The sequence below is a fragment of the Lagopus leucura genome, unplaced genomic scaffold (assembly GCF_019238085.1).
Source record: "Lagopus leucura isolate 7727_CA_CO unplaced genomic scaffold, USGS_WTPT01 111-10_obj-0_obj, whole genome shotgun sequence".
Classification (NCBI taxonomy): Eukaryota; Metazoa; Chordata; class Aves; order Galliformes; family Phasianidae; genus Lagopus; species Lagopus leucura.
The window spans coordinates 88,205-100,231 of NW_024968987.1; the positions used below are offsets into that span (position 1 = coordinate 88,205).

The 12,027-nt window shown below is 44.2% G+C and overlaps 1 protein-coding gene across 4 annotated transcripts in view; it reads right to left on the reverse strand.

The window, feature by feature from the left end:
• Positions 1–12,027, reverse strand: part of RPTOR (regulatory associated protein of MTOR complex 1) — a 118,624-nt gene that overhangs the window by 72,175 nt on the left and 34,422 nt on the right. For all 4 annotated transcript variants that reach the window (XM_042894866.1, XM_042894865.1, XM_042894864.1 and 1 more), the window contains exons 6-7: positions 9,135–9,310; positions 2,895–2,954 (exon numbers count right to left, since the gene is read on the reverse strand). In XM_042894866.1, the coding sequence (XP_042750800.1) occupies positions 2,895–2,954; positions 9,135–9,310 (236 nt within the window). The remainder of the gene's footprint in view (positions 1–2,894; positions 2,955–9,134; positions 9,311–12,027) is intronic.

The window sequence follows — 12,027 nt, forward strand, 5'->3', positions numbered from 1 at the left end:
TTAGACCCAAATTTATCATTTCTAGTGATTGTTATAAATAGATTTTGTGCTGGTGAGTGACAGCCCCAAGATGGGCGCTCTGCGTCGGGAGCAGCAGCAGCGCACTGCAGCAAGACACATCTCTCCCACGGCCTCCTGCCTACGTGACATCCAGAACAGGCCCTCTGTAACAAAGCATGACAACGGGGGACAAGATTTCTCACCCTTTGCCAGGCACCAAATGGACCTGGGCAAAAATCTCCTGGGAAAGCAATATACTGTTGTCACTCTTTTGAGAACGCGATTTCAAGAGGGAGAGCCTGTGCGGCAATGCAGGGCAGCCTTGCAATCACACAGCCCCAGCTCTTGGTACCCAGCTCACAGCCCATACACCAAGCTATACTGCCCCTTAGGGAATTACTAAGAATGTCTAAAGGCAGAACAAAGCCTCGGTTCCCTGCACTCAGGAGCCCCACAGCCAGCTGTGAGATGACAGGACAACTTGTCATCGAGCAGAAGGGACCAACGGAGCCAGCAGGGATGCCTGACATCAGCGCTGCCACGAGGGACAGCCAGAGCTGCCCCAACTCTTAGCACTCCACCGACCTAAACTTCTCCTTTTTTCCTTTACAATTCATTGCCTGGCTCCAGCAAACATCTTTATTTCTAAATGAGGGTTTTTTTTTTTGCCTTTATCTCAGATCTGTAATAGAAACGCACATCAGGATGCACCATGCATTTATTCATCAGGACGCCGGTTCAGCCTAAATAATTATTAGTTTGGGCCCTTCAAAGAAGGTGCAGGCTAATTTAGTCCCAAAGTCTGTAGCCTAATTAGAATATAAACTCTCTCCACAGTTCTAAAGACAACTAAATTATAAATTACAATACACACAAAGGCAAATGGAGAAGTATTCTAGTGCTATCTTGGGACTGCAATAAAAAACATGTGTTTTCTATAACTGATGATACGTAGCATATTATTATGTGAGGGTTTAAATACCGGGTATCTACAGGAACCTATTTCTAGTGCAGCCTCCATGAAGAGGGTCTTCAAAACAATCCTGGATTTGGTGACCTTGAGGGCCTTTTCCCACCTTGCTCATTCTATGATTCTCTGACCCTACAGAATCCACATTCGCTGTGGTATTTATCAACAAGGATTTTGATCATTTTTTTCAGTAAACCATTATTTGAAGAGGTTTTAACCCTCAGTAACATGAAGGTTCCTTCCATGAAGGAAGCCAACTCCTGAGCTACCTGGCTCAGACTGTCGCTGACATTGCCATATGCTCTCTGCTTTGACACACTCTTGTAGCAGTCTGTTAATCACAGTTAATGTAACACAGTCACTATTTTGGACCACATTTATTCTGTGACCCAAAGAGACCCCAGCCTGCACCAATGGTGAGCCCACTGGTTCAGAAAGAAGTCATCCCTATTTCTTCAAATGAGCTCCCTAAATGATCCCTAAAACCATCTCCCACTGTGGGCCATACTGGTTTAGGTTTGGAAGCAATTTACGTCTAGATCCTATTTTAGCAGTCCGTGGTTATATGGCTTGAATAACCAGACACTGCATTAGGGCAGAAAGCAACTAAACTTTGGAAATAAATACAGCTTAAACCATCTGCTTGTCAGCCTCACAGGTCTCGTGTTTGCTTTAGAAAGCTGAGAAATGATTTTAATTTTGGTTAAGACTAGTGCCACTGAAATACAGTTTTGCAGAATCAATGCTTTGTTTCTCCAACTGAGATGAGAGGATAATCAAATTTTCACGTGTAAAATTGCCATGATTAAATACCCAGATTCTCCTGATAAGCCTGTCTATGCTTAAAATGCACCCTGTGGAAGAACTAATGGCATTGAGAAGCATCTTTAACCTCATCAGAATGAGAAGCGTGCAAGTTACTCAACAGGGAACGATTCGCTAAAGCAAAACCAGAGCAAGAAATGTTAGCTGATGCAACCTTACCTTACCTCACTGCCTCTGCTATCACCCACAGTTTGCTATGGGCAGCATCAGCAATGAGCCACTGCTGTACTTTGTGACACCATTCGGAAGATTACCAGAAAAACAAGAAAGTCTGAAATATCTCTCCCTTTCAAAAGCTTATTACCCTGCTCCTGCTTCCTCAGCCCCTTCAGGACGCCTCTCAGTTCCACAGCTTTTGTCTCAGACCAAGGATGGTAACCGGGCTGTGGGCACCCACACGTCAGAACAGCAGACATGCAGGCTCTAATTCATCTTGACAATGATATTTCTAGCATCCAAACTCCTCAGAAATTGAACAGTGTTTAATTAATTACTCCCGGTTTGTGCGCGTGTAGCAAGGTTCCCAGAATAGGATATTCAAAAATAATCCACAGGGAGGACAGAGTGCCTGCATCCACTGCCCTGACTTTAAGAACACGCTTCCCATTAAAAAAAAAAATGTGAAAAGCCAGCAGGGACCCTGGTGGGCAATTATTATTTCAAAGGCCAGCTTGTTGGTATAAACTGAAGGAGATTTACGAACAGCTTTCTTCCCTCAGCTGCTTCAGAATCAGTAATTACACTCAAATATTGTTTGAGTAGAAGGATTATAGCTCATTTCAGTGTTAAGTCAGAAACATAACACTGCTGGAGAAAGGGTAACAGGACAGCATAGCAGGGAAATGAAAGGCAATGCTTTTGGTGAGCACTTCTCTGCTGTGGTTTTGGTGATGCTGGGTGGGCACGTCTGCCCCATAGGTGCCCATGTCCAGAGCTGGCTGCAATGGGACACGGACAGCAAACCCATCAGGGAGGGACCCTGTGCAAGGCTTGCAAAGAAATTTCCCCTTGGATAAACAAGAGAAATGCTGAAAATAGCCAGGAAATAGAGCAACAGGGGAAAAAAATATATATATAATATATGTGAAATTTGGCTTACTTCTCTATCAAATCCAGCGTGACTCCTGGCACCAGTCTGACACTCTTCTGCATACAAAACCTGTGGGGGAGAAAACAAAAACAAAACACACTAATTGTATATTTAACAGGTCTGTGTAAAAAAAAACATGGAAGAAGGTTTTTGTTACAGTGTTTCTGCTTTTAAAATAGAGTTTGGGTGGAAAACTTTCCCCCAGCACAACCAGAGTCACACAGGGCCCCATCACTTCTGTCACACTCCTGAGCACGTGGCCATTTCCAGTGCTGAGTGTCAGAGCCAGGCTCTGTCACCCTGACAGCACTCCAGTGCATGGGGGGAGCGGGGTTCCTGAGCAGGGAAGGAAAGGGGAATGGTGCCCAGCATCCCTGAGGAGCCGACGCTGCAGGCAGGGCAGGTGATGGAGGCTGGGAGCAACGTGTCATGTTCAAAACCCACAGTTATTTAATTAAAGAAATGCTGACTCCACTTCCTCAGCACTGCAAGTACTGCTGCTCCAGGACTGCATCAGCACAGCACTGTGCTGGGTGCAGGTGGGAGGCAGCACAGCCAACAGCCCCGCTGCTGGGATGCGCTTTGTGGTTCGGAGAGCAGAGCTGGGAAACCACAGCTCCAGGAGGAATAACAGAGCTGTCAGTTGGAGAAATGACTTCCTCTCGTGTCACCACGATGCCAGCCTGCTTCTCAGCATTCAGAAATCCGCTCTCTGCTGTGGAAGAGCTCACTGTGCAGCACAAGAGGTTGGTATTCAGCCCCTACACCGGAGCTGAGGCCCCTCAGCAGACAGGGTTCCCCAGCCTCTCCTTTCCATGACACCAGCATCCGCAAGGCTTTCTCTTAGCACAGCAGAGATCAAGATGTGCCGAGGTCATTTTGAAACCTTTCAGTCACTCAGGATGTCCCTGTGGTCCCCTTGCCTGCAGGACATCCATTATTGCCAACATCAGGGATGGGCTCTGAAAACCTAAGTGCTCTCCAGGCTGCTTTCCTGAGGTGTGTGCCATCCATCACCAAAAAGAAAAAAAAAAGGCATGAAACTATCTATGAAACTATCTTCTGCTACAGCAGAACCCCAGTACAATCCCTTAAACACAGACACCTCGCAGAGCTGCATTACAGAGCCACTGAGGGAAACACCACTCTCAGACAAACACTGCGAGCAGATCTCAGCACGGCAGAACTGGGTTATTGGAATCAGCCTGGAATCTCCCTGCAGACTGTGGATGCCAAAACACTTCCTCGCTGTGCTGCTCAATGTCTCTGCATTACGACATATCTGAAAGGATTAAAGCAAAGCTTGCACAACTTTGGGCTGTTACACATTTGTTTTCCACAAAGAAAAGGGTTCCACTTATCACCATGTCACATAGCATTTTGTATTTACTTTGGAAGCCTCTCATGTGAGTTATGATATGACCTCAGCACTCAGCAATATTTTACAAGCTCACAGATTAATAGGACAGAGCTGCAAGCAGCAAGGCATGTTGCAGAAGAAGGATGAGCTGCCAGCCCCAAAGTGCAGCCTGGTTCCTTGGGCAGGCAGCAAGGGACCCCGAGCTGATGAGCAGGGTCTCACCCAGTGCTGGTTTGCCTCAGGGCAAACAAATATACGAGCCTCCTTGTTGCAAGGATTTCTTCTGAGCACGAGGCTTTCGGTTACAGCTGTTCAGACAAAGCAGCAGAAAGCTTCCCCGTGCATACAGATATTCAGGACATGTGTACATGAGAAATGCCCCTGTGCCAACATTTCCTCCAATACCTGCAGCAGTGAGATATGCACACCTTTGAGGGTCAGCTATAAACATGCTCACACAATGAATGCGTTGCACAGCTGTCACTTTGCACTCTCCTTAGAGAGTTGCACTGTGGGCAAAGATGTAAATCAACTTACATCTAGGCTATTTTGGTCAAGCCTTGGCTCCTCAACGTTGAGGAAATACAACCAGACTGCACTTGACTTAGAGAAGAAAAACACCCTGCCCTCATCACAGACCTGTTTATATCCGCCTGAATGGGAGCTTAATGCTCTTGTCTGTGCTTGATCTATTGGTGCACTTGTTTTAAAAATCCCCACCTCTGAAAATTCGAAAGAGATGAGTTCATTAAGACCCCTTGTAACTGCTAACAGACTATTTGCATTTCCTCTCTAACAAGCAGTGATTGCCAAGAAAATGTACTTGTAAACAGAATGTTCCTTCATCCTGTATCTGCAACCTCCCTCTCATTACTCCAAGGCTCCAAACGTGATGTCTCAAGTGGATGCTTGGTGTCATCAGGCAGGAGATGTCAGAGCTGCAGTAAAAGTACCAATACACACCAGGCGACACAGAAGAAAAGCAGTAACATGCATAACAATGCTCAGATTTTTCTCAGATAACCCAGGAATGTTTTGAAACTCAGTTTAGTTAGAGAAGTCTAAGTCTAGGACAGGGGATCGGCTCAGTTTAAACCCCCAAACCTTCAAGCACAAACACAAAATGCATACATTGGAAATAAACACTTTAAATGTGCAACTGACCCAACACGAAATCAGCTGTCAGGAGTCAAGCATTTACTCCCAGGCACTGACAATCTTGCTGCACGTGAGTCCCAGTGCACACAACTGTGCATTTAAAATTCCTGAGTCTGAGCCGCTTTTAAACTTCGTTTATTTTTGGCTTGAGGGGTTTCCTGTACTTTTCAGGAGCACCATAACCTCACGTAAGGAGGTTCTTCAGGCAGCCTGGACAATTGCAGCCTTCTCCTCCAAATGTAAAATTGTGAAATTACTCTTGCAGCTTGTTTATGCCTTCAGGGACTGACAATAACATCAGCATACGATGCACCACCAAACACAACTTCTGACATAACTGCTGCTTTATTGCAGACGGTGCAAGAGACACACAGATCTGAACACAAAGTGTAACTGTATTCTGATTTCTGCCTCTCTGTGCAATAGCTGGTTCTCCTTCTTGGTTAAGTCAGTCAAAATTGACAATCCATATGTCCTACCTTTAAGCTTGCATTATACATAGCTGCAACATACATTTGGAATGTCAGCTCACAACAGTGTCTGCACGTGAAGACAGTCAGTATGAAGCTACCCAGAGTTCAGACAGCAGAGCTCTGAAATTGTCAGTCAGTTTGATTAAGAGTTTTGTGTACCAAATTCAGGTGCACCATTCATCCATCCGTGTTTCTATCACCAGCATCTTTTTTTTTCCCGGCCTGAGGTGGATGCAATTCCATTTGTGAAGTGATTTTGTCAATCAATTTATCCCAAATACACACGCAAAATGGGATGTACAGGAATTTATTCATCCAGCTTTCATTTGCCTATAAACTCCTCATGTGAAACCTCATTAACTCGTCAGTCTGGACTTGCAAAAATCTTTTATTTCAAAAATAACTTTGCAGAGCTGAGGGCCAGCTTTAACAAAAGGTCCAACTGAATTAGAAGAGTATTTTTGGTTAAGTGCCTGACATACAGCTTGCACTGAACAACTGCATGAGGAAGGCAGCCTGGCTCCACATCTATTCTTTTTAAATGCAGTGAATAACAACAGTCTGCAAGCAAGTTCTCATTTGCAGAACTTGCGTGGATAGAAATACAACACTAATAATGCCAATTAATAGGGAATATAAAAGGAGTGTAATCTGCAGATTATAGAGGAGATTTTCTTTTTTTAATACGTGCAATAAGAAGCAACACACATAACGTTTGGATTCGATGCAGAAGGAAAGGCCTCACTAACCAGGAGTTAGCACAGCACCCACCTGCATCAGCACCAACAGTAGCTGAGGTTCATGGCTCTAAATCCTTTACCTGGAGAGTATTCTGACAACCCTTCCTGCCAAACACAAGCGAGACAACTCCAGGCATCTCTATTGAGCAGAGGAGCAGCTCTGCTCAAGAACCTGCCTGTCTCCCCTCAGCCATGTTCCCATGGAGATGCAGCACAAGTCTCCTGAACAGATCAGAACATCTGGAAAAGCCTTTCTCAATACACACAAGTTGTGCATTAAACACTGTTGTGTGAAGGGTTGTATGTTCAGAGGGGGCTTCCTTCCAACCAAAACAACTCTACCTGAGCCTCCACGTCTTCACCTTCACGATCACAGCTCTGTATTACACACAAACACCTTCACTTTACTCGAGAAGCTTCAGTTTGTGGCAAACCAGTTCATCTTCAACAGAGATCAAAGCTCATGCCGTGGATTCCCACAGAGTCTTTCCAAAATAGCAAAAACAGCACAAATTAAGCAGGATCGCTGCGTCTTTGTGGTATTGATTTAACTCAGATTCACAGTAATGAGTTACTGAGAATAATTGCAAGCCTCAGTTCAGACAACCTGACAAGCAATTGTTTAACTCCTCACTGCACATTAACATGGAGTCTTGATGAAAATATTCTCCCTGGAACTTGAGCTCAGACCTTCACTTGCTGAATCCTTTGTGGCTTTTTGTTTTACTTACTGGTCTTGCACTCTTTTTGAAAAGTAATTTTAAAAAGAAGCCACATTTGTTTGCATTTGCCAAGTGGCACTCGTTGTCACCTGTGGCTAGCCTTGAACTAAGCAGGTAGAACATTGAGTTCAATTTCTAAGTCTCCCTCTATAGACAAATACAGCTGAAAGCTTCAGCTCACATCACACTGCTTGGCTAGCAGTGACTCAGTGGCAGCCATATGACAAAAGTAGCTCCCTGGAACCACAGTAACACACTATTTCTCAAAGTTCCCCTCAAGGAATTTTGCCACATAGTGATTTCCTCAGCTTTTAAAGAAAGCAGGCAGCTTGAGAGCTTCCATGCTGTAGGCTGAGTTCAGGAGCAGCCTACCAGGACCGTATCAGCACCCAGGATGAGACGAGGCCTCAGTGAAGGCAGACAGCTCGCCTTGAAGCACTGCCAAGCAGCAGCTGCACTGGAAGCCAGCGTGCTCCTTCCCCCACCTGCCTGGAAGGGAAGCATCCTGTTCTCTCAGGATTAAATGAGATTAAATGCCTCTGGCTAAGCAGCAGGCTCAACCTTGTCACCCGTCTGCAAGTGCTCACTTGGGAGTTCTAATGAGTGCCTAATATCGCAACCAAACTTATCTTGGATCAACAATATCATTTTTAATTTTTCACAATAGAAGTAGTAATACAGAAAGGATATTAAAGAAACCAGAGGAATGCACAGCTGCCTCTCTCATTCAGAAGTCTGCCATTCCTTGGCAGAAACCCTAGCCCAATCTCCCACAACTTCAGACGCCAGGTCCCTGACACATGGGTTGGAAAACTATTTTCTCATTAACCTTCCCAAAAATTCCCTCCTAGATAATCCTCGTGTCACTGCAGCTCTTCGCCCTGCTAAACTATCAAAGACTTTTGACTGTGCTTACAAGCAAAAGTTAGGTGCTCAAAGGCACTATGGATCTAAACCAGAACCTGGCCACATTAAGTCACTTTGCTGCTTTTAGAACTCAGAGAGAATTTGACTTGTGAAGTTATTATGAGCATCTCCAGAAGTCATAACTCTTGCAGATGCAGTGACTCAATTGCTTGTGGTTGTCTGCCACGTCTATATGTTTCTGCCTCTTTTAACCTAGTCTGGCTAATGACCTGGAGTTTTTCATTCTGGACTACAAAGTACCTTAAGAGGATGAACTGAAACGTGCTGATAGGAACGAATCAACAGAGCTCTGTACCTGCAGGGACACACCGGATTCCTGATACCACGTCCTCAGCTGGCACCAAACTGCTGCTGCTCCTCTCCTCTGTTGGGTAAGAACACTGTCCTTTCAAAGCTCCTCCTGTATCTACCAGGTTTTTGTATCCTTATGTAACATCTTCCTTCGGTTTATCACTCGGTCTCTTTCACTACAGCATTATTTAATGCTACTGCATTGTTTACAGCAACTGCAATATTTGGAATATCATTTGTACGAAGGACAATTTGCAAGGAGTTGTTGTTGCACTATGTACTATTTCCACTCTCTGAAGAAGCAGATATTTAATTCCCAGAACAGTAAATCCTTTAATCTGAGCAAACCTAGATATTGAGCTGGAATCTAAAACGTAATAAGTAGAAGATAACAGTTTTTTCACCTTTCTAGTTCTGATTAATAACAGTCCATCCCAGACACACAGTTCAAATCTTGTAATTCAATATTGCAGAGAAACATTAGGTTAAATGAAGCACTTGGATTAGGAAAACCTATCATTTCGACAGACAACGACACGAATTTGGCACTTGCCATCAACAGTGGAGATGATCCTTACCATCTCAGAGCAATTTTGATTGGCGTAGTAAGGCATGATGTGAAAAGGTCGGCCGGCAGATCGGGGATCATAGGCAGCAATTCATTAGCTTCACATGCTGCCAACTGAATGCAGTTCTTCATCGATGGAGGCAAAGGCATTTGAGCAAGAGGATGGTTTGGGTTAATTGCAGCCACCTGGACAGAGCACAGAAATCACAGAATTGGTGAACTCCAACTCAGGGAAGTAAATTTCAATCTCATTTTGAAAATAACCAATGAAGAGCTGCCAAAGTGCAACAGATCTTCAGATTCAGAGAAAAAAGGAACCTTCCCTGTGCCTTTCTGAAACAGGTGAACAAAATAAACGCTTCAGCCACCCAAAATTTCCATTTGTGGTGCTCAAAGGTTCTTAAACAGCATCGCACCAAGAGACTGTAATGCATGCAGTGCCTCCACTGCCCGTTCATGCAGGACCTGGAAAGCAAAGACCTGGCACAGTGACCCATATGCTGCATTACCCAGGCTAACAGAATACTTTCCACTCAAAGACAAACACTTTGGCCAGCTCCTTTTATTCCCTTTTTTTTTTTTTCCTGAGTAAGGTAATACAGTTGACTAGAAAAACTCATTATTTACCAACTTTATAAATGAGGAATTCCATCTGTCTCAAGAGGAAATTAATTTTGTGTCTCACAAGTGTTCATGGGAAATACTTGTATTACAAACCATGAGCCTGGCACAGTCATATTTTTCCAGCTGAGCAAAGCACCCTGATAAGCCACAGAGAAGCTTCAGGTGCTATTTCACCAATTCTGCAGCCTATCAAGTTTTTTGACTCTTTAAATATTCTTTTTCCATTCTAACCCCAGAGGAGGCAGTGACACACTTCAGCTTTCACAAGTTGGCCAAATTAGCTGAGATCTGTCCCTGCTCCCCACTCTGCTTTCAGCAACGAGTGATGCCATACCTCGGGTGGAAATGAACCTACACTCCGGTCACCTAACAGTCCTTACTGCACTTCTCATAATTGTAACCTGTATGCTAATAACAAAAGAAGATAATGACAATACTGAAGACATCTTTTATTTTAGAAGAAAGGCGTGACAGACTGGGAAGTGCTAGCTCTTCACAGATGTATAAATACAAAGCAGTCAAACTGCTTCACATCTGCTATTAATTTCTTGCAGAAAGACTTGCTCTCCGGGCATCCTTATAAATGAGCTCCACAGGTGGGGAGAACATTTAGATGAATTTTATGCTTTCTGAGCAGTGTGAAGCACTGCAGCCTTGCTGGTTGTTGTGTGCTGGTAGAGCCTCTCTGCTCTGATGGGGAAGGAGCTCCTGCTCAACTCCTGGCTTCTGCGCAGTAAGACCAACTAAAGAAGCTGTGACACATGCAAGATAAATATTTGCCCATTAGGAGACGAACAATTAACAAGCAAAAAATGAACACGGAGTACCAGCTCGTAATTACAGACCTTGTTAGATTTCTAGGGATAATGATATAGCAAAACATTCTTTTACAAAGTAAGCATGAAAGACAAAGGAGAGGAAAGCCCAGTAATAACTTTTTCTTTACTTAGAACATCCACCAAAGTCAGACTGCGACTGGATTGCTCAGCTCCCTCAAGGATAAAACTCCTCATTAGGCAGAGACACAGAGAAAGTTCACGGCTAACAAAAGGTTAAAAGCAAAGCAGCAAGAACGCACTAATGCACAACTGTAAGAACAGTAAACAAACTGAGTGATGCTTCCCCATGTGAAACGTTATCACAATTATTAATAATACATATTTATCTACAATTGTCGTTCCGTCGTGTCTCAGCAGTTTCTGTAAACAAGCAATTAGATGAAGACCTTGCAGCAGCCCATAACCATCTCACAGCTTCTTCAGCAGAATCGCGCTCTCAGAACAGAGCGACGCACACTTTCCTGGATCAGCTCGCTAAAAAACACCCTTACATCTGCACAGCACTTCTCATTTCACTTCTTGTTACTTCATTCAGGGCAACTGGCAACCCACAGCCTTTCAGACAAAATAACAGCGGTAACGTTAACTTTTCAATTATTCAGAAACAGGCTGAAATCATTCCTGTAAGATGGTGGAAATTAATTTGTCCTGAAAACAAACTATATCTGCCCCAGCTGAGGAGCACTCGGGTTTGTTATTTGCAAGAGCACTCACAGAAGGACGAGCTAACAGATTTGCAAGCATTGCTGCCTGGGACTAACAGAAAAGGGAAACGATGCGCGTCTTTTAAACTGCTGTTACCAAAAGCATTTATGTGCATATGCAGCTACAGTGAGAAGCAAACACCTGATGAAAAAACAAGTTGGGCACGTCTAAGTGAAACCTGGGAGAAAGTGACCCAGCACAGAAGCTCGTTATCACAAGTGTTGGCCAGACTTGCTAGCTTGACAGAATTCCTGCTATGAGAATCCTCTTCCCCTGAGAAGATATTGTTCCTCTCTCCCAGCAGATGGTGGATTAGAAAATCTCTCCCCCCCCAGACATGATGCTAATGCCAGATAACATTCTGCCACACTGTTGTTAAGCTAGTTTTTTGAGAATTAATGCTGAAGATGGAAAAACAAAAGCTGTGAGTTCCTCAGCTCTGATGAGGACCACACGTGCTGCTGGAGGGGAGAAGCACAGGCACTGCCACTGCAACACTGAGCTCCCAGCCAGGTAGCAGCAAAACAAACCAGCACACAGCTGTAAGCTGCACTGTCTGAAACTCAAACAGTGCATCTGAAAACCAAACTGCAGCCAAGCACACATCCAGAAGACATTTTTCAGCCTTCATTTCTGCACATCTCAGACGCGGCCTTAAGACTACAGATCTATTCTATATGGAATAATCACGAGACAGAGGAAACACCATGTCACAATTACACAGAAAATTAATCA